General features: G+C 44.2%; 2 protein-coding genes across 2 annotated transcripts in view; both read right to left on the bottom strand.

Annotated features, from left to right (window-relative positions):
* Positions 1-8,536, bottom strand: part of npdc1b (neural proliferation, differentiation and control, 1b) — a 50,276-nt gene extending 41,740 nt beyond the window's left edge. The window contains exon 1 of the mRNA XM_083783475.1: positions 8,123-8,536. Coding sequence (XP_083639601.1) covers positions 8,123-8,240 — 118 coding nt within the window. The 5' untranslated portion in view covers positions 8,241-8,536. The remainder of the gene's footprint in view (positions 1-8,122) is intronic.
* Positions 8,537-10,284: 1,748 nt separating this feature from the next.
* The window catches only part of LOC310872432 (protein Niban 2-like), a 56,486-nt gene continuing 43,386 nt past the window's right edge, over positions 10,285-23,384 (bottom strand). Inside the window, exons 10-14 of the mRNA XM_083784319.1 lie at positions 22,612-22,767; positions 18,003-18,116; positions 15,497-15,604; positions 13,678-13,789; positions 10,285-13,557 (exon numbers count right to left, since the gene is read on the bottom strand). Coding sequence (XP_083640445.1) covers positions 11,627-13,557; positions 13,678-13,789; positions 15,497-15,604; positions 18,003-18,116; positions 22,612-22,767 — 2,421 coding nt within the window. The 3' untranslated portion in view covers positions 10,285-11,626. The remainder of the gene's footprint in view (positions 13,558-13,677; positions 13,790-15,496; positions 15,605-18,002; positions 18,117-22,611; positions 22,768-23,384) is intronic.

The following is a 23,384-nucleotide window of genomic DNA, read 5'->3' as shown; positions in this document are numbered from 1 at the left end:
GTTTATACAGCGTCCGCAACACAAACATTAAATGCCATTGACAACGAATGGAAAATGTACGTCATCTTGTCCCCACACGTCTCATATTTGCCATGGACAATGAAAGGAGAAATTAGGTCAAATGTCCACCAAATATGACGTAAACTTGTGGCAACAGGCATTCTGATTGGCCAGTATGAGATGATCCATGATGATGTACGATAAGAGCGCCCCTCACTTTACGTGGTTGTGATTTTTGACAAAATAGAGCCCAACATCTCTCGTTGCAACGTTGTTGCTGTGCCTGAAAGGCGTTGTAACTTTCATGTCCCAGCCCCCCACCCCCCGTGCAAGTACATACTAACATTTCTATCGCTGAGCAAACAGTCCTGCTTACTTGCTCAGTGGACACATTACATTTTGACCTTCAGGCAGTAGTACCGCTTGCTTGTCTTATGCTAGACAACCAGTAGTGGTCCTATAGACAAATTCACAGAGGCTTGCCTGGGTGCGGCCATTACTGAGGTGTACCATTAAGCGCAGCAGCACTGATTAGCTACACCTGGCCTACGGAGCACCTGCTCCATGGATTACCCCTCAGTAATGGCCACGCCCAGGGCACCCCTCTGTGAATCCGTCTATACCCATTACCCACACACAGAATCTCAATGTCTCGTATTAGCAAATTCTACCCAGTACCCATACAGACTTATTATCTCTCTACTACTACTGTACATATACCTATCCTCTTTTCCGTTTCACACATACTGCTGTTGCTGCCACAACACCTGAATGTCCCCACGGGGATCATTAAGCCAGGTCAATCTATCCGTCTCCATCTAAATTAAAAGATACCGGCAGACAGAGGCCTTAAGCAGTGATCAATACGATCTGGCTTTTAAATAAATCCTGAAATTTCGCCCTCAAGCCAGGATTGAAGAGGCTTGACATTATACTAGGCTTCTTGTTTGGCATTTCTCCTTGGGTGGGTGAGTGGGCGAGCTGAGCCTGAGACCGGACCTGCACTAAAGCCATCCAATCACAGATAACCTGATTAGGGGCCAGTGGGTGTTGTGTGGAGTGGAGCAGCTGCAGGGCAACGCTTCTATAGAGTAACCATACTTCACAGGGTGTAGACATGACACATGACAGCTTCTATAGAGTAACCATACTTCACAGGGTGTAGACATGACACATGACAGCTTCTATAGAGTATTAAACCATACTTCACAGGGTGTAGACATGACACATGACGGCTTCTATAGAGTAACCATACTTCACAGGGTGCAGACATGACACATGACAGCTTCTATAGAGTAACCATACTTCACAGCGTGTAGACATGACACATGACGGCTTCTATAGAGTAACCATACTTCACAGGGTGCAGACATGACACATGACAGCTTCTATAGAGTAACCATACTTCACAGGGTGCAGACATGACACATGACAGCTTCTATAGAGTAACCATACTTCACAGGGTGTAGACATGACACATGACGGCTTCTATAGAGTAACCATACTTCACAGGGTGCAGACATGACACATGACAGCTTCTATAGAGTAACCATACTTCACAGGGTGTAGACATGACACATGACAGATTCTATAGAGTAACCATACTTCACAGGGTGTAGACATGACACATGACAGCTTCTATAGAGTAACCATACTTCACAGGGTGCAGACATGACACATGACGGCTTCTATAGAGTAACCATACTTCACAGGGTGTAGACATGACACATGACAGATTCTATAGAGTAACCATACTTCACAGGGTGCAGACATGACACATGACAGATTCTATAGAGTAACCATACTTCACAGGGTGCAGACATAACACATGACAGCTTCTATAGAGTAACCATACTTCACAGGGTGTAGACATGACACATGACAGCTTCTATAGAGTAACCATACTTCACAGCGTGTAGACATGACACATGACGGCTTCTATAGAGTAACCATACTTCACAGGGTGTAGACATGACACATGACAGCTTCTATAGAGTAACCATACTTCACAGGGTGTAGACATGACACATGACAGCTTCTATAGAGTAACCATACTTCACAGGGTGTAGACATGACACATGACAGCTTCTATAGAGTAACCATACTTCACAGTGTGTAGACATGACACATGACGGCTTCTATAGAGTAACCATACTTCACAGGGTGTAGACATGACACATGACAGATTCTATAGAGTAACCATACTTCACAGGGTGCAGACATGACACATGACAGCTTCTATAGAGTAACCATACTTCACAGGGTGCAGACATGACACATGACAGCCAGTTGCTCCATCTCTGTTCTATATAGTATAGACTTGAGCAACTACAAACTTCCCAAACTTTTCAGCTCGTGAGCCAAAACAGAAATGAGATATTCGCCCCGGGACCCAAACTAGTGAAAATAGTGAAACCCAAACTAGTGAAAATAGTGAAACCCAAACTAGTGAAAATATTGAAACCCAAACTAGTGAAAATAGTGAAACCCAAACTAGTGAAAATAGCCGATCTAAAATCTCACAGCTTTTGGATCGGCTATTTTCACTACTTCTAATTTATGGAATTTCTTAGATTTTTCTTTCATTTCTTCATGACATTATTTGAAAAAAAAGAATAAATAAAAAAACATTGGATTTTGTTATTAATTCCTGAAAAGGGGGGGGGATGTTTTTTGACAATGTATTGTATGGAACAAACCATGACAATGTGTCCGTGACCCACAAATGGGTCCCGAGTCCCGACCCACTGAAACTGGTGCTATAGACTAGTAAGCGTACTTCATGACCGCCCGCCTGCTGCTTTATCTCTGGTCTGCTCTCTCTGTGTGTGTGTGTGTGTGTGTGTGTGTGTGTGTGTGTGTGTGTGTGTGTGTGTGTGTGTGTGTGTGTGTGTGTGTGTGTGTGTGTGTGTGTGTGTGTGTGTGTGTGTGTGTGTGTGTGTGTGTGTGTGTGTGTGTTGCCCTCATTTTTACAAATAGTATTTGCTTGTTATTTTACTAGCTTGACACCTGCATGCAAACACTACACTACTATAACTGCAGTAAGCTACAGCATACTGAGCTAGATTTTAATTTCAAACGAGAGATAAAGCACCTGGGCAGTAGCCAAGTTGACCTGCAGATAAAGCTTTTATTCAGGCAAATTCATATCCCTTCATATCCTTTTGAAATGAAATGAAATTCAGCTCTAAGCATTTAAGCTCTCCCTTGACCTAGTCTTGTTGAACTGAACAGGTAGACTCTTCATAACTATATGGTCAATTCATTGTCATTTAGGTCCTATCCTTCCACATAGTTCATTGAGAAAAGAAGTTAAGCGATCTGGTTCTTCTACTGATGAGGTCATCACCGCACGTCCGCACCCAGACTCAACTCTCCCTACTGGCTATCCAATGACAGACATTTCACTTGTTCTGCCTCCCTACTGAACCCTCATCTGTTTATCAAGTGATTCTATCTCTACCCCATTGGTTCCCAACCTTTTTATACTGAAGTACCACCTCAGAAAATATTTGGCTCTCCAAGTACTAACTTGGCTCTCCAAGTGGTAACTGATGTTAAAATACAGGAGCGTAATACCTGCAATTTATGTTCCATTCCTAAGCCAATAATGCTGCCGCTCTGACAAAACTAATCACTAAGCAGCACAACTGATGATATTTCTAATGTGATTAATCCGTTCTCAAATCTTCTAAAGACAGCTAAGTGTGCTGTCATGCTCATTTCAGCACGGCTGGATAGCCTATTTCAACCAATTGCTTATTCAGAAGAACTACCTGTCGTAATATAAACATTTCATTCCACTTATGTCTTTTTTCTCCAATTTTGGGCGACTCAAGTACCCTACCCATACAGTATGCCGTTTCAAGACACACCGGCCTATTCATAATCCAGTTTTATTTGATAAAGGTGACCACCGAAAACTACAACATGACGTCACGCTACATAAGCGACATACCGCTCACCAAAACACATCATGAATATGCCTTTACTGTCAGACTCTGGTCACATGTCATGTGGCTCTGATTGCTGAAATGTTCCCACTAAACATCCACGTCAGTAAATCCCAGATGTCCTTTAACATGGGAACTGTCTCACTATGCTGCTGCAACTGGCCTCATGCGTTTCATAACAAGCGCGCGCACGCACGCACGCACGCACACACTCTTTATCTTCTTTCATGGAAGAGATGTAGTCTAATTAATGTTTCTGAATGACAGCAGAGAAGGGCGACAGAGATGAGATAAGAACATGCATTCTCAACGCTAAAACAAAGACATAACAAGGCGTGGAGATCATGGAGATGCACACAGTCAAACAACAAACAAAATGCTGCTTTATAGGTCGACACACAGAGCCTGGAGATGAGACTGGAATGGATGGGGAAATGGGAATATGTAATGAAAACTATACAATATAGCCTGGCGATATGTGAGGAATACTGTAGAACAGCAAGCAGATTTGTCTTTCACGTTGGCCCATACAGTGTGTTAATTCAGTGTATGTAATTTCACTCGTTCGTTCAGAGTAGGGGTGGGCGATATAGTGATAAATTATCATATTGTGATACAATGTCTCCACGATATGCCTTTTCAGAGAAATCATATATATATATATATATATATATATATATATATATATATATATACACACACACACACACACACACACACACACACACACACACACACACACACACACACACACAGTATATATATATATATATTGTGATACAGTTAATTCTATGATTTGCACTTTGCAGTTTGTTCGATACCTTCATTTATACATTTTCACAACGACGTTTCGTCAGCCAAAATTTAAGTATTTTGATCTAAGTTCTATGTTCTGTTAATCCTTTTTATTTTAGTTTCTGTTACCCTGTAGGAGGTTGTACTGTTAAGTAACTTGAACAACCACCCTAAAAACACCACATGAAAGAATATTGTGATAATATCGTGATGCTGCTTGAAAATATACTGTGATATTATATTTCGCCCACACCCCTATAGTTCAGAGGTTTACACTACAGTCTAATGACACGAAGGCACACCCTGTGCTTTGAATTTACTGGTGGAGAGGTTTAATAATTTCTACTTAATTGCAAATCAGTGAGCTTTCTCCATACAGTTTTAATTGTCTTCTTGATGCTGCTCTCCGAACAGGAATTGTTATTGCGGTTTGTCTGCTACCCAGAATAGCTTGGTGTGACGTGTAAGTAACAGCGTGCAATTGGACAGCGACAGATAGCGGCCTCTTCAGACTTGACAGAGAGGGAATGTGCCTATTTATGTATGTTATGTATGTACGTGTTGCTGATGGTAACCAGTTTCCATTCCATACCTCTGCGTTGATAATAAAGCGACAAACTGATTATCCCACTCACTAGACACCTTAAGTGTTTACCGTCCAGTCCATCTCCTGCAGCATATTATCTTGTCCTCGCAGCCCTATAGTTTCCAAGCTTGAAGCGCTTGCTATGGTGTGACCGTTGTCCAGACAAGGCTTGATTGAGTGCCATATACGTCAGTGGTTTTCAACCCTTTTGATATCAAGGTCCATTATTATTGTCTCCACCAGGCCGAAGGCATGTGGGGAGAGTATGTTTTGCACTCCGTCCGTCCGCGTGTCCGTCCGTGTGTCCGTGAACAGCTAATCTCGGCCACCGTTAACCCGGTCGATGCCATATTTTGCACACACACTCCCTGGATGCCAACCATGAACCTCTGCCCCAAACTTTCCAGAACGGCCTGTTATAGCGCCACCAGGAGGCCGCTTTGTGCAAAACAAGTTTTTGCACAGTACACCTACAGATTTTGTCCAAACATCACGCAAATTGGTACACAGTCTCTCTAGAGCCATTCAACGAAACGGGTCTTTCAGATTTATCAGACTCCATCCTGATTGGTTAAGATTGGCTTCCAAAGTTCACAGGAGTGCTCAGTTTCAAACAAAATGCTGCAAATCATGAACACATCGCGTGATTTCCTTGAAATTGTGCACCCACATTCCCACTAGGCCGAGGACGAAATGCCACATGAACAATTTCAACTCAGCCTCAAGGTGGCGCTATAACTGGCCGAAAAGTGTTTTTACCTCTAACTGCACGGATCTGTGGATAACCTGGTGGAGACCTGTGCCCGGAAGGGCACTTTTTCTAGTTTATTCTGCATTTGAGCCACGGACCACCATTTAGCCTCTCAGACCCAAAAACCGAAAAAATGTTTTGTTGGATAAGATTTTGTCCACACAATTTGCATTCTGCATTGATGCTGGTACCATTACGAGAGAGAACAGGCAAACCTTGATCAAAATAACAATTCTTCTACATTCTCTAATTGTGTAGACTTGTTGTAAATTAAGTAATGCAGATGTTTAACAATTAAGTAATTATTGAGAGCCTAAGTTAAGTTAACTTATTGTCTCCACCAGGCCGAAGGCATGTGGGGAGAGTATGTTTTGCACTCCGTCCGTCCGCGTGTCCGTCCGTCCGTGTGTGTGTCCGTGTGTCCGTGTGTCCGTGAACAGCTAATCTCGGCCACCGTTAACCCGGTCGATGCCAAATTTTGCACACACATTCCCTGGATGCCAACGATGAACCTCTGCCCCAAACTTTCCAGAACGGCCTGTTATAGCGCCACCAGGAGGCCGCTTTGTGCAAAACAACCCGGTCGATGCCAAATTTTGCACACACACTCCCTGGATGCCAACGATGAACCTCTGCCCCAAACTTTCCAGAACGGCCTGTTATAGCGCCACCAGGAGGCCGCTTTGTGCAAAACAAGTTTTTGCACAGTACACCTACAGATTTTGTCCAAACATCACGCAAATTGGTACACAGTCTCTCTAGAACCATTCAACGAAACCGGTCTTTCACATTTCTCACACTCCATCCCGATTGGTTAAGATTGGCTTCCAAAGTTCACAGGAGTGCTGTACAAATCGCCACAACTCCTCAACGCAGCGTCCGATTGCGATGAAACTGTGCACGCATATTCCCACTAGGCTGAGGAAGAAATCCTGGTGGAGACCTGTGCCCAGAAGGGCACTTTTTCTAGTTGTTTTTCATTTTACGCTCTCAAGCTTTAGTTCCCTTTGGTTTACCAACTCTTTAGGCACGTGTGATTTCACCCCACAACACCGTCATTTAGCTGGGGACCACCAAGAAGTAACCCCCTCAAGGTCCAGTGGTGGTCCCCGGACCACTGCAGGTTGAAAACCACCGATATACGTCACAACTTATCAGATCAGTTAGATCATGCCACACCAACACCATCACAGCCACGCTGGCAAATGTGTCACCTAATGTGCAACAGTCAGTGGCACGGATATGAACATTGAACGGTCTGTGCAGTTATTATAATGTCATGTATAGTCAGTACTTTAGTTAGTAGTTTCATTGTAGCTTGTGTGTGGTATTAATTTTGGTGGGAGACTAAAGCACTTTAAGCCCAACTCATCAATGAAAACAAAATGCATGTTTGATCAATTGTATTTGTAAAGTTAACGTTGGTGCAAAGATGCAACTGAATGAATTGTGTTCATTGATTCGATTATCTTTCTTGATAACAATTGGGAGGAGGGGGCTTCACAGTGACGCCTAAAGCCATCCCGTCACTCATACAGGGACTTAGCCCTCCAAGCAGAACCCAATGGTACTGAAGTTTCTGACATTTTGTTCGACCCAGTCCAGAAAAGCTTTATGTAGGGTCCCGAAAGGGGCTAACAGGGACTCAGGGAGGCAGGTGCATTGGATAAGCTTAAAACATGGCTATTGTATATACACAGTAGATAAGACTATAGCCACATATGTGCCCTCTCCCTACGCTCATTAGGGCACATATGGGGCTAATAAGACTATAGCTTACATTTCAAAATCAAATACCAAAAATGCGAAGTAACTTTACAAGTACAGTATTTTTGTTAGTTCATTATTTTTGCATGTGTATTAAACGCGTGTAGAATGAAATGGAATGATCATTCATCAGCGTGCATGTGTCAGAATGAAATAAACGAAAACTAAAGAGCACATTTTCGGCCTCATTATCATCAACAACAACAACAACAACAGGCAGCACAAATCAGAAACATAAAGTGTCCTTCATTGTTGTTGTCCTTACTTTACCTGTCAAGCAGGTGCTCGCCACGACGAGGCTCGCCAGGACCGCAACCTGCAGGCCACCACCGGTGAGCAGCGCGGTCCGCGGCCGCTTCCCGACGCCTCTTCCCGGGGAGGACAGCATGCTGCGATCCGATCGAGTCGGGATAGCGAACTTGCGAAGGCAGCGCTCCTACTACGACAGATGGAGAGACGGAGGAGAAGAAGGAGCTGTAGGGGGGTCGCGGATGACCATTCCCCTGTCTCTCTTATCTATCTCCTTGTACAGTCAAGTCAGGGGGGAATTAAGGCTCCGAAAAAAACACAAATGCGGTGGTGCTATAGTGTCGAGTCTCTACTCAAAAACGCACTGGTGATGATGATGACACGGTCAGTGGGTGTAAACATAACGGACAGCCATTGTTGCTTGCAGCAGCTCCTCTGTTTTTGGTGCAGGATGATGTGCCACCATATGGCTTTGAGGTGGTGGGGTGAAGTGAACTGAAGGTTGGTTGAATGAAGCTGCTTCACTGCTGCCTGTGTGTGTGCTGAGCCTGTGTCGTCATGACGCTGATATAATCAGAGCCACCTACGTTAGGATATTGAGGGGGCAGAATGAACTCTCATTCTGGAGTTTGAAATACATTGTTTTCAACGAGAGCGGCGCAAATATGAGCAATTTCAGGCATGTGTGCAACATGCCAACTTTGTTAAAGTGCTGTACAGTGACAGCTAAAGGCTCTGTAATGTTTATGTTGTACGATGACTACAAAACAATCTAAAATAAAGGGATTTAAGATCATTAAAGCTGGGCTGTTGCCCGGGTCCAATGCATTTCTGCCTACTTCCGGTCCAGGACTTGTCCCTATTTGTTGTCCCCATTCTCAATAGAAGTCTATGTAGGCGAGCCGCCATTGGACTGGCCCCATGAAGTGAACGGAGTTGTCGTAACTCTCTGGATTTAATCACTCCCAGTGCTTCTCAACAAGTGGTCCGGGGACCAGCAGTGGTCCTTGAGGGGGTTCCCAGCTGAATGATGGAGAGTTGGTAACCAAATGGACCCTTACACTAGTCTAGATCTTTAACTCTTGAGTGTACTAAATGAAACCAAATGGATCAATACATCATTTGTACACTGTCAAGAGTTAAATTATTGTTTATAAACGGCATTACTTAATTTACAAGAAGCCTACACAATTAGAGAATGTAGAAGAATTGTTATTTTGATCTTCACGTTGCCTGTTAGCTCTCCTGATGGTACCAACGTATTTTCCCTTTTGTATTGTTTTTGTACTGTGCTAAATAAAATAAAATAGAATCAAAACAGCATGGAAATGTATATTCTTTAGTTTTGAGTGTGCTAAATCTCATCAAATGGTGGTCCATGGCTCAAATGCAGAAAAAATAATGGGCCTTGTCGCCTTGATATGAAAAGACAAGCTTGTGGTTAGAGTGTCCGCCCTGAAACTGGGAGGTCGGGGGTTCGATCCCCGGCCAGGTCATACCAAAGACTCTAAAAATGGTACCATGTGCCTCCCTGCTTGACACTCAGCATCAAGGGTTGGATTGGGGGTAAGTCCCTGCGACATACCTGCAACATACTAGCATGTCCAGGTTGGCTGCCTCACACGCTACAGAAACAGGAGATAGGCTCCTGCCCTATGGGCCTCATGGCTCGGCAAGGCTGCTTACTACTACTACTACTTGATATGAAAAGGGTTGAAAACCACTGGTCAACAGCGCAAATTATAGGAGGGCCAACCGCCCTGCCACAGCCCCCCCCCCCCCCCCGGGGACCCACCGCCACAGGGCCCCCGGGTTCAGATTGAATGACCAGAGATCCCCTAGATCAAACATTTTAATGACAAAGACCCACACCAAATCTACTTTACTAGAAAAGTACTAGACCATAAAGGCCACCCAGCCAACATTTCAAATGAAACTGTGCTAGCTATAGGGGACACTGAATTAGAATTGTAATTGATTTTCTTGTTCCATTTAGGTGTAAATTAAATTGTCTAAATTCTACATTCATAGTCATGATTCTATTTATAGTTGAATTGAACTACTCATTTGGCTGGGGAAAACACACACACACACACACACACACACACACACACACACACACACACACACAAAAGTTCAAGTAAAACCATAAGAAATGTCATAGACTAATTTTATATTTAATCAATAATGATTTATTATCAATAAGTCATTTGTATCCAACAAGAGTAAAATAAATTTAAAAGTACACACAAAAGGGGATAGGGAGACAGGGACACATTGCAAAAGCGTGAAAAACAATAAATAAAAACAAGAGGGAAAACCAACAGAATGAAACTATATAAAAAAAGATAATGTAAAAATGACTGATAGTGAAAGCGACCATAAGTCCAGAGGGCCCATAATAGCATTTATACACAATTTACATATGCTTTCTTTGTTACGGGATAAAATAATGAAAATAGTGTTATCCCCACAGTATACAAGAAATTGTCAAATACTGAGACATCAGGTTTCTTTGCATCAACATACAGTATTTGACAGATGGTCAATTCAATCTGAAATACAAAACAATGCAGGGAAAAAAACAAACATTTCCAACTTGAAGACCTGTTCCACTTTTGTACTTGAGATTTCTATAAATAGCACTTTATTGAGGTCACGACATTCAATTAAACACATTCTCACGGTAATTCAGAGTTATGACACATCCCATCCAGATTATTCAGTAGGCTATGTAGCCTTTTTGGGGGCATTAACATACACCATGTATACACAATATACCATAAGGACACCAGGTGCTAGATTTTGACTTGTGCCACCACTTACCCCTGAAGGCTCATTCATAGTCTGGATTTTCGGTGGTGAGGCGACCACCGAACTACAACATGAGGTCTGCAACATGAAGCTGCTGTGAAGAGCAAACCACCGCCCCAGCTCTTCTCTCTGTTTTTACTCACCACTGCTCAACGTTATTTCAGCTCCGGTGGTCACCTCACCACCATTTGCCATTTTTGAAAAAAATAGTTCAAATAGCTGATCTACATGCTCGCAACGTGTCGATGTAGATTGTCTAATTGAAGTATTTTAAATGTGTAGGGATTTAGGGAGTAAGGGCCCCAGGTCTTTCATGTCTACATTTCTCACTGAGGAAATGTAAAAGCAAGCGTGGGATGCCTGTGCAAGCTCGTCTATTAGACTACCAAGTGAATGGTTACATACTAGGATAGGATGCAGATGTTGCCAGGTCGGTCAAAATTTAACTGTAGAAAACTAAAACATAAAATCAAAAATCATCATTCTGAGCCCGCTCAGTGTAAATATGGGGTGATAGACTTTGGCAGAAATTTGATGAAAAAAAATGTGCAGAATAACTGTCATCCCCAAAAAACCGGTGTGGAGTACAATAACAATTAATTAAAGTAGATGTAATAGGAACTGGTCTGTAACTGGAAATGAACTAAATGAATACGACAAGTCTTCCTCTGTATGGGCTATAGCACAGTTCAGATCACAAAAAAGAACGGCTCAGTTCTCATTTGCCATCACTGCCTTGCTCAAGTCTTCTTCTCCTGTCTCGGAGTCACTGGGCTTTGCTGCCGCTTCTGATGCTGCCTTGGCAACCGTCGTCGTTGTTGTTGTTGTTGTTGTTCCCTCCTCAGGCTGCCCCTCCTCTGCGTGTGGCGCCTCTGTGCTGGGGGGTGGTGGTGGGACGGCATCCCCCTCCTCTGCGTGTGGAGCCTCTGTGCTGGGGGGTGGTGGTGGGACGGCATCCCCCTCCTCTGCGTGTGGAGCCTCTGTGCTGGGGGGTGGTGGTGGGACGGCATCCCCCTCCTCTGTGTGTGGAGCCTCTGTGCTGGGGGGTGGTGGTGGGACGACATCCCCCTCCTCTGTGTGTGGAGCCTCTGTGCTGGGGGGTGGTGGTGGGACGACATCCCCCTCCTCTGTGTGTGGAGCCTCTGTGCTGGGGGGTGGTGGTGGGACGACATCCCCCTCCTCTGTGTGTGGAGCCTCTGTGCTGGGGGGTGGTGGTGGGACGACATCCCCCTCCTCTGCGTGTGGAGCCTCTGTGCTGGGGGGTGGTGGTGGGACGACATCCCCCTCCTCTGCGTGTGGAGCCTCTGTGCGGGGGGGTGGTGGTGGGACGACATCCCCCTCCTCTGTGTGTGGAGCCTCTGTGCTGGGGGGTGGTGGTGGGATGACATCCCCCTCCTCTGCGTGTGGAGCCTCTGTGCTGGGGGGTGGTGGTGGGACGACATCCCCCTCCTCCTCGCTGGTGGGTGACTGGAAGCCGCTGTCATCGTGTGGTGGTGGTGGCAAGTCTGCTGTGGTAGCCGCCGCCGCCACCACCTCTGCTGGAGCAGCTTCAGGAGCACTCTCCTCCAGTGGCGACGCAGGGGCCTGTTCCGTGTCTGTAGCAGTGGCAGTTATGGAGGAGGTTGACTCAAGTTGCTCTGCAGAAGAAGGCAGCGGAGAGGCTACCTCTGAAGTCGCCGCTTCCTCACTGGCCGGAGCTACCTCTGAAGACGTTGCCGGTATTTCGTCGTTCGAGGATACGTCTGAAGTTGCTGGTACTTCGCAGTCCGGGGCTACCTCTGAAGTTGCTGCTACTTTGTCGTTTGAGGATACGTCTGAAGTCGCTGCTACTTCCTTACTCGGGGATACATCTGCAGTTGCTGCTACTTCTTTGTTTAAGGTTACCTCTGAAGTTGCTGCTACTTCAGTATTCGGGGCTACATCTGATGTTGTTACCTCTGAAGTTGCTGCTAATTCAGTATTCGGGGCTACCTCGGACGTTGTCGCCGCTTCGTTGCTCAGGGTTGGGATTTGTTCATTTGCCGCCCCTTCCGCTACCATTGCTGGCTGGCTGTCCTCCTCACCCTGCACAGCAATGTCTATTTTTTGTATGGAACTCTGGACTGGTGTGGGACTCTCTGGGTCCCGTGGTAAGCTCTCAGTGGCCAATAACGAGGGTTCTTCAATCGCAATCTCTGGACTGGCATCACCTTTCTCGGGACCGGGACCATTTGTCAGAGCAGTGGGTTGCTCCGGGGTTGCTTTGGGACTTTGGACAATTCCATTCTGACCGTCTAGGGGCTTGGCCTCTCGGCTGTCAGCGGTAGACTTGCTACACATGTCCTCGTCTGCTTCCTCCTCAGGAATGCCTTCCACCCCAGGCACTTCCAAGCATGACGCGTTGAGGAGGACAGGTGGCCCATCCACCTGGATCATCGACACCACCTGCTTCATCCTTGTCCTCCTCTTGGCCTCGGCTCCCTCCTCATCTGCGTCGTCCTCCTGCCCAGCCCCCTCAACCTCCTCCTCCTTGGCCCCATACTCCCCAGTCCAGTCAACGGAGGGTTTTTCCCCAAGGAGGTGCAAGTTGGGGTCACTGTTGTTGAGGACAATGCTGTCTCTGTACAGGTTGTGTTTCCTCTGGACTGCGGCCTCTTTCACGGCTGGAGAAAGAGAGAGTGACAGACACATTTTGGTCAACTAGAACATAGCGATTTAATGAGCAGCTTCAATTTACTCCATGATTATTGTGAACACAGTGATTGCGAGAAAGAAGAACTCACCCAGACTGATGTCCTTCATGACTGAATGGAGCACCACCTCCTCAAAGATGTTCTCCACCAGGATGAAGCGAGAGAAGTCCTCAAAGATGAGCTCCTGGAAGCGTGGAAGCTCCTGGAAATGAGACAATATGGGTGTTACAAAAGGAGAACAGTAGGGATCTCCATCTGCAATGGGATTTGGAAACCATGTCTCAAACTCTGATGCCCCCCTCCCTCTCCATTTGTGAGGTCACAATCCTGAATACACCATCCAGTGACAAATGACAAAATAATCTTTATGATGTTGTTGGTCTAAACCAGGGGTTTTCAATCACCACTTGTGCTTCGTGACGGTATTCCATGTGGTCCCTACACTATGCATTTTGTAATGTATTAGTAATGTAGGAAAGAGACCACTAGTTGAGAAACAGTGCACTAAATCAGGGGTTCTCAACGTTTTTGGCTGGGGACCCCCGAAAATGCTTTGGCCATGTCTCGCGACCCTCCGCCCCGCCCCCTCCCCCTCCCCACCACCAATACAAATTGACCGCTACAATAACCTTAATAATAGAGAAAACACATCATGAACTAGAAAAAGTGCCCTTCTGGGCACAGGTCTCCACCAGGTTATCCACAGATCCGTGCAGTTAGAGGTAAAAACACTTTTCGGCCAGTTATAGCGCCACCTTGAGGCTGAGTTGAAATTGTTCATGTGGCATTTTGTCCTGGGCCTAGTGGGAATGTGGGTGCACAATTTCACGGAAATCACGCGATGTGTTCATGATTTGCAGCATTTTGTTTGAAACTGAGCACTCCTGTGAACTTTGGAAGCCAATCTTAACCAATCAGGATGGAGTCTGAGAAATCTGAAAGACCCGTTTGGTTGAATGGCTCTAGAGAGACTGTGTACCAATTTGCGTGATGTTTGGATAAAATCTGTAGGTGTGCTGTGCAAAAACTTGTTTTGCACAAAGCGGCCTCCTGGTGGCGCTATAACAGGCCGTTGTGGGAATTATGGGGCAGAGGTTCATCGTTGGCATCCAGGGAGTGTGTGTGCAAAATTTGGCATCGACCGGGTTAACGGTGGCCGAGATTAGCTGCTCACGGACACACACACACACACGGACACACACACACACACACGGACGGACACATGGACGGACGGAGTGCAAAACATACTCTCCCCACATGCCTTCGGCCTGGTGGAGACAATAAATACTGAAACCAGATATAATCATTAAGGAAAGTTTATGCATGCACTATGTGTATTGTGTACTATGTAAACCTATTTTTCCAGCCATCCGGTTGCAGAAAAAAAAAAAAAAAGATTTGGGGACTCCCCAAAATAATTTGGGGACCCCCTTGAGGGGTCGCGACCCCCAGGTTGAGAACCCCTGCACCACACCTGGTGACGTATGATGACGTGTCGATGTTGTCAGTAGTGCTTCTACAGTTCGACTCTGTAAGGCACTTTACTGGGAAGTCGGACGTCAAGAACTTCCACAGAAAAAGGGTTAAAATGTTGAGGGAAAGTGTACCGGTTTGCCAGGTTGGTTGAGTCACCATTATTAGGAAATGTGCCCATATAATCAATCGCATGCGTGTCTGCTCGCTCATACATACGTTGCAATGAATCAGTTGAACATGAGTTCAAATATGAAAGGTTTTTTTCAAGCTTTCCCAACACAACAATGGTCCACTCCCCAGGTTGATTCTTAAAACCCTGGTCTAAACTAAAGATCAGATAATGACATCGACTGAGAACAGGGTGTGAACATGAACTAAGACATTTAATTCTGCACAGCAAAACCTTTTGCTGTGTGTGCACGTTGGTACTTACAGAAGCACAGGATGGGGTCAACTGTTTCAGCATGTAAGGGATGAAGATCTGAAGGAGAGCCTCTCTGAAGAAACGCTTCCTCACCGTACTGCTGTCATAGTCAAATTTCTAAAAAGGACAATGGGAAGAATAATGGGAACGTGACTCTGGAAAGGGAACGGTCACTGACCTATACCTAAATCAATAAGAAGGAAATATATTTGAGTTATTTGGCTCTGCTACGTGGATATATCCTTTGTCACAGCACAGTAGAGAAATAATATAGAAATATTACATTGCAGCTGTATGCCTCCGCCTGCCAGTTACAGTTGACATGTTTGTCCAGACTCATAGTATGCTGTATGTAGTGAAGACTTTGATGACATTTCATGAGCATGTTTTGTGTTTGTTTTTGTGAGGTCACAGTGACCATGACTGTTGACCACCACACTCTAAATCAGTTTATCTTAAAGACCCTGTGCAATGGCTATTTGGAGCATTTCATTTTGAAGTTTCACTCTTAAAAACGGAAAGCTGTGTGTTTTTTAACCAATCAGAACGTCACTAGAGAGACGGGCAGCAAAGCTCGTGGTTCATTTCTAAACTATAATGTTTTCAGAATATATATCTTAGCGTGCTGATTAAGTTTAAAATGAGTAATACACTGTCTGGATGTCATCTGGAATGAGATTAAAAACGGAGTAGTTCTGTAATCAGAAGCAGCTGTGTTTGGAGGACGTGCAGCGATGGGAATAAACCAGGTGAATGAAATCAAGACACATTTTTATTCGTGCAGGCCTCGACACGCAGCTTTCGTTTTCGTTCAAAGGAAGCGATATCAAAATACACAAAAATGTTCCCATTGTTTTGGCATAGATTGTTAGGTATGCCCATGTGATGACCATGGCTGTGCTCCATTTCCCTACTATCACTTCACCTCTTTTAAACCTACCCATTGGTTCTCACTAATCTAACTAAAAAGCACAACGCCTTTCCTACTCGGTCTGTCTCTCATTGGAGGGCTGTGGGCAGTTCTGAAACCCGTCCACCAGTGACATCATCATCAGGCAGATTTTTTTAAACAAGATTTATTGCAAGAACGATGGCTTCCATTATAGAATTCTATTGGCTTGGATTCCCCATCGATGATGTCACTGGTGGACGGGTTTCTGAACTGCCCACAGCCCTCCTATGAGACACAGACCAGGTGGATTTTTATTTTTGATATTTTATCATGAACATCAGTGAGAACCAAAAGATTGAGGTTGAAAAAATGCAAAATGCTTTTGCCAAACTTAATGGCAGTCTGCATTAAAGTCTGCATTCCTGAGCGGTCAACCTTTGCCACGTATGTACGGATGGTCGCTGGCATAAAAAAGGTTTTGTGACCCGATTCATAACAGTTTGAATTAACACTCTACTGCGTTTTTTTGTGATTCTGTGACTTTCGTTTTGAGAAGGACTGTAAACTGTGTCTACTGTGGCTGTTATATTACGTGTGTTGTTTTTCTTGTGCTCTGTAAGCTTGCTTTCTCTTATCGGACCTTGAACAGCACTTTGGTTTGACCGCTGGTCTTTGTAAATGTGCTCTATAAATAAAAGGTTGATTTGATTAGATTAGTGTTTTTATACACTGACGGAGGTAGACCCTCGAGAGGAGCCAGAGCTGGACAGTGGGCCAAGTACACGCCTGAGATACCCGGTGAATAATATACTGAGGCCATGGCGTCGGTGGAGATGCCAAGCACGAGTAGACACAGCTGGCAAAGAGCTGTGATTAAAAGTGTTGTTGGGCATTGTTCCCATAACCTGGAGGGACGCGTTGACTGCTTACTTGGATCCCATGAACCGGAGGGATGGGCGTTGCAGTTGGCCATTTGGTTGTTGAAAACTGCTAAGCCATAGGTATAGATTGAGCAGTAATAATTTGTGAGATACATTTATGGTATTTCAAAGGGGGTCAAATCCTGCTCAGTAAAGATTTAAGCTAAAACACAAATAACAAATAAAATATACACTGCTAAGAATAAATTATTATTGAAATCCCTTATATACTACAGATTCTGTGTCTGCTAGTACTTAAAAATAGTAGTACATACATACACATAGTCTGGATTTTCTACAACATGATGTCACGAGCCGCGGTGAAGAGACAACCACCGCCACCGCCCCAGCTCTTCTCTCTCCAAATGGACCTGTTAGGGTCCATTTGGTTCCATTTATACGCTCTCAGAGTTAAATTAACATTGATTTTACAATATAAATTGGGGGTCTCAGAGATAGAAATGCCATTCAATGGGGGTCCATAGACTAATGCATGTCAAACTGGGGGGGTCCTTGAAATTAAACGGGTTGAGAATCACTGCTAGAGCCGTAAAAATCTTCTCTTATGGGGGGGGGTTTGTGAACCACTTGCCCTAACTAACTATGAACGTGTCGGTTTCTAACTACAATTGGGGGAGTCCGGAGCAGCACCCCTCTGCTGCTCTGCTGCATGCCTGTCCTCCGTCTGTTGTCTTATATATACCTTGATGACGCGATCCTGGCAGCGCTGGATGACCTTACACAGCCCCTCGGTCCCCATGGCTTCCAAACTCTGGTGGAGGATCTGCTCAAAGGTGTACACGGCATCATCCATTTGCTGCAACACACACACATTGTTGTCATTGGATAAGATTTAGTCCACAGTTCCAGGCTGTATTGATGTTGGTACCATAGGAGAGATAACAGGTATTAACGTTCTTCTACATTCCCTAATTGTGTAGGCTTCCTGTAAATGAAGTATGCAGATGTTTAACAATTTATCTCTTGAGAGCGTAAACACTTCATTTCATTTAACACTCTCAAGATCTACTGTATAAGGGTCCATTTGGTTACCAACATTTAGCCGGGGACCACCTGGAACCACCTCAAGGACCACTGGTTGACTAAAACATTAATAGTACTTGGTGACTAAATTCCAACCACCACCAGAGGGCACCCTCGTCCCTACAAGAAGCTTTAGAGATCTCTCTCTCTCTCTCCCCCTCTCTCTCTCCACAATGGCTAAAGTCAGTTCAGTAAGCTAAAAAAAAAAGGTAGGTTAAGTGATATCTTTTGGTTAAAACAAAACAAGCCAAATTCCATTATGAATTGTTAATTCCATTAACGATCTTAAAATAAGTTGAATCACTTCGTATACTTGGCACTTGTATGTACTTGAAAAAATACGTGGGGAAAAACTGCCCTAAATGTGCATGGGTGAAACCAATTCTCTTCATTGGCATTGTACAGCATTTCTTCCACATACTTTAAGGAAATGAATAGCGTTGGATTTCGGAACACCCAATAAAAAGGACAAAACGTCTTTCTTTCCTTTTGTTTTTTTACACAGTGTATAGTATAGCGTAGCACTGGGGGAAGGAGGTTGTGGAGCTTTTGTGTACGTAATTTATAAACAGTGGCCGATTCATGTTTGTGTTTGAACTGTGAATGACCTTGGATTCGGTACGCTGCCCCCCCCCCCCCCCCCCCCCCGTGGGTGCCAGGCTCTGCCGAGGAGACCGGGCTCTGTGGTTCTCCACAGGAGTGGCTAAATTAATGGCCTGACTGTTTTAACTCTTGAAGACTTCTTCCCTGTATAGATGTGTGTAACAACGAAGGTCATATCACAATCTAGGTAGGTACAGAACATACGTTCTTGAATTGTGTGCTGGAAAGCTGGAAATTACCGAGTGAGGGTTATTGTTTGGTCAAAATGTCCATCGTGAGGAATAATCTTCAGTTATAAAGTGATTAATTAGTACTAATTAATATATCTGCCACTAAAATACAAAATGAGGAATGGAAGTGTTTGTAGCATAGTTAAGTCTATGACAATACAAGGAAAACAGCATTTTTGGACACCCTCAATTATATATTTTTAATGTTTGTTCACTAGTACTCCTCCCACCCACAGAATCTTCCATTCAGCATATTATTATAGTGGAAGAACCCACTGAGATGTAGCACCCGTTGACAAAGACAAACCAGACAATAGCAACACAGTGAAGCGGTGGCTCAGGGGTAGAGTGGCTGGATGGTAACCGCAAGGTTGCCAGTTCGAACCCTGTGGGCTCCCCCAGAGTTAGTGTCGAAGTGTCGTTGAGCAAGACACTGAACCCCTAATTGCTCCTGATGTGCTGGTTGGTGCCTAGCATGGTTTCCGCCGCCATCAGTGTATGAATGTGTGTGTGTGAATGGGTAAATGTAATGCACAATCTATGTAAAGCGCCTTGGATAAAGGAGCTATATAAATAGCACCATTTCACCAATTACAGCAGTAAACCATGGGTGCTTGTATGCACCCGACCACAGCAGTGAGGAACAGTTAAACCATGGGTGCTTGCTGGTTGTATGCAGCCGACCACAGCAGTGAGAAACACCCCACAAGCTTTAAAGACTTCACTCAGAACCAGTGGAGCCACAGACCACAACAATGGCCTGAGGGCATCTCGTCGGCATGCATAGTACAGAATTATAACCGAGGACGTGTCCAACAGCATACTTCAAAACTTTAAGAAAGAACTTAAGTCATCGGGCAGAGTAATATAATCTTTGTAGCACTTTGTAGCACAAGAAAAGTACAAGCTGCAAAGGACAATATATGGTTTTGATTGGATTAAGAGATTCTGTATTCCGTATTGAATATTCTGTATGCCGATTGAAGCCAGGGCGATTTGACTACCAAAAGGCCAAATTACTTCACAACTTAAGACAAGACAGTGGGCTCTACAACTGCATAAATATGCACATATGCTTACAGTACAGTATGTGTAGCAGGATTGAGAGAATACTATACTTTTCGAGAATTACTGTGTAATTACAAAACATTTCAAGACCTGGAAATTACCCAATTCATCTTCCACAATCATCACCCAGAATTCCCACTTCCCAGACCTGTGTGGGAAAAAAGGGAAATAAGGCACACGTACTGGTAGAAAGCTGTGCCTGTGAGGCTGTGATCTCATATCACGGTACTGTTCCATCCTATATAAACCAGTCGACTAAAACTAAGACGAAAAATGATCGTCGACTACCTTTTCCACTGACGAAGACGAAATGGAAACTAAATTAAAACTAAGCTGCAATGACTAAAAATGAAGACTAAATATATTGACAATTTCATCAAGAAATAAAAACTAGACTAAAATGTTAGGAAGGGACTAGTGGACAAGATATCCAGTATAAGTCATTTTACACTTGGTTGCATGCTGAAAATAGCGTTGTGAGCTTGTATAGATCAGCTATTTTCAGCAAGTGTAAAATCAGCCATTACGACGGCATCAAGGCCCGCCAAAACACATTTTAGTCGACTAAATTAACTGTAGATTTAGTCGACTAAAATCTCATGACATTTAGTCGACTAAACTAACACTAACACATTCCAGGCGACTAAAATGCGACAAAAAATAAGTGAAAGCTATCCAAGAGACTATGGTGCTATTTACACGAGGATGGTGTTCATAAAAAACGGCAAAATAAAGTACCGTTTAGCGCTGTCATTTAGACGAGAACGGTGTTCTCAGGAGGTGAAAACGCATCGAAGTGAAACCGCCTTCCAGAGTGGAAATCTTTCAGAACACCGTTTCCTATGGTCTCCATATAAACAGGCAAAACGGTGAATCCGCAAAACTTATGACATCATGGCTCACGTTGGCTCACAGCGCATATGTTTATTACATTGATGCAGAGCAATATCATTATGATATAATGGAGTTCCTGAACAAGCCTCCCTCCTCGCCTACAAAGTGATGCTCATCAGCGATGTTGAATGTAAAACCATGATGTAAATAAAAAGCCTTGTGATAGACGGCAGCCGCGGCAGCAGCGTTTATTTAATAAATATATATCATCCCGTGGCGCCGCGCGCCCAGAGCAGTGTTGCGCTGCTTGCGTCTTCTTCTTGTACGTGGGTGACCTGTCTATTTGGCAGCCCGTTATCGCCACCTAGCGACAGTATAGCATAATAGCACATTATATCATAACGTGTGTTCTCGTGTAAAGGGTAAGAAAAAATGAGAACGCAACGGGACTTTGACGTGTTATATGGAGATGGTCGCCGTCTAAAAGAGGCCTATGACTGAAACTAAAATAGAAATTTGCTGCCAAAAACAACACTGGTCGTGGGCCCCGGTCCATTCCAGTGATTCGTCCCATGTTTGTGGGCACCGGTCCATTCCAGTGATCCGTCTCATGTTCCCTACAGCACTGGTTCTCTAACCTTTTCATGTCAAGGAGCCCCACATGGATGTGGATATGGCCGCCGACTCCCATCCCAAAACATGTTGTGCCAAAGATCCCCCATAGGCTGCCCTACAAGATTTGTGGTGGCAAAAATGTCAAACATAACTCGCAATGTCTTGTTTTTTTTCTTCTTTTGAATGGCTGATATAATCATCCATTTTCTCCGGGCTTCACTTTTGAGAAACGCCTGCATTAGACCACAAGACCACCATAACTCTATAAAGAGTGTACTAATGGACCCTTACGGGTCCATTTGAACCCCATGGTCAGGACCCCCTCAAGGACCCCACTTTCCACAGCAGTTCAGCGTTCAGGGAACCACTCAGATACCACCACTGGCTCCCAGTCGAGTACAGAATTGACTTCAAAATACTCACTATCACATACAAAGCCCTCAACAATCAGAAAACTAAGCTATGATGACTAAAACTGAGACTAAATATACTGACAATTTCGTCAGAAACTAGACTAAAATGTTAGGAAGGGATTAGTGGATCCAGTATAAGTCATTTTACAATTAGTTGCTTGCTGAAAATAGCAGATCTACAAGCTCACAAGTGTAAAAACAGTCATTACGATGGTATCAAGGCCCGCCAAAATACATTTTAGTAAATCAACTGTAGATTTAGTCGACTTTAGTAGACTAAAACTAGACCAACACTAAAACATTCCAGGTGACTAAAATAAAACATTCCAGGTGACTAAAATGTGACTAAACTAAAGTGAAATCTATTCGAGAGACTACGACTAAAACTAAAATCCAAAATCTGCTGCCAAAAACAACAATGCTGCAAAGCGACTTTGAGTGCCTTGAAAAGCCGCTACATAATATTGTTTGTATATGTATGAATTATTAAATTATTCGTTCTCACCTCTCTCATGAGGATCTGAGCTCGCTGGACGAACACGGAGGGGCTGGACACGTCGAACCTCTGCTGCAGACCGTCCAGGCTCAGCTGCTCCACCTTCTCATAGCAGCTCTGCATCTTCACCGGGTGGAACGCAAGCATGGAGATCTTCTCCATGTGCTGGATGGGGGGGGGGGGGGGGGGGGGGGGGGGGGGGTTAGGGGGAGACAGAGAGACACATTTAATATTTTTTTCTTAACCCATTTTGACCTGAGATCAGATTCTAAAAATGTCTTCTACATCCTGACAGTTTTCTGAAAAAGCTCGTAGCGCGCTCGTAGCGCGCCACTCGGTGGCTATTTTTCAATAGCTAAAGCATAACTTAATGCCAACACCAAAAGGGTTCCCACCCAAAATGGGCGTTGTAAGCTTGTATAGATCTGCCATTTCAGCTATTTTAGATTATAATTTTTTAATTTATGGACATTTCTCAACATGGAATCGATTGACGAGTACGCAAAAAAATAATATGCGGTTATCTAAAATAATTGCGATTAGACGATCATCATGTAATGATGGCGACAGCAATTTACAATTTAGGCATTTAGCAGGCGCTCTTCATCCAGAGCAACTTACATTAAGCAAGAACAAAAAGCATGGCAATACATCACATATACATAAAAAGTAGTTATCATGAAACATGCGTAAGCTAGTAAGAACGTAACAGTGGAATATCTATATAATGAAACTATACATATAAACTATACATATACTGGATCTTTTGTCCACTAGTCCCT

Source organism: Protomyctophum parallelum, assembly GCF_964188405.1.
Source record: "Protomyctophum parallelum genome assembly, chromosome: 15".
NCBI lineage: Eukaryota > Metazoa > Chordata > Actinopteri > Myctophiformes > Myctophidae > Protomyctophum > Protomyctophum parallelum.
The sequence above is the reverse complement of the archived record's forward strand: the minus strand, read 5'-3'. Positions and strand labels throughout refer to the sequence as shown.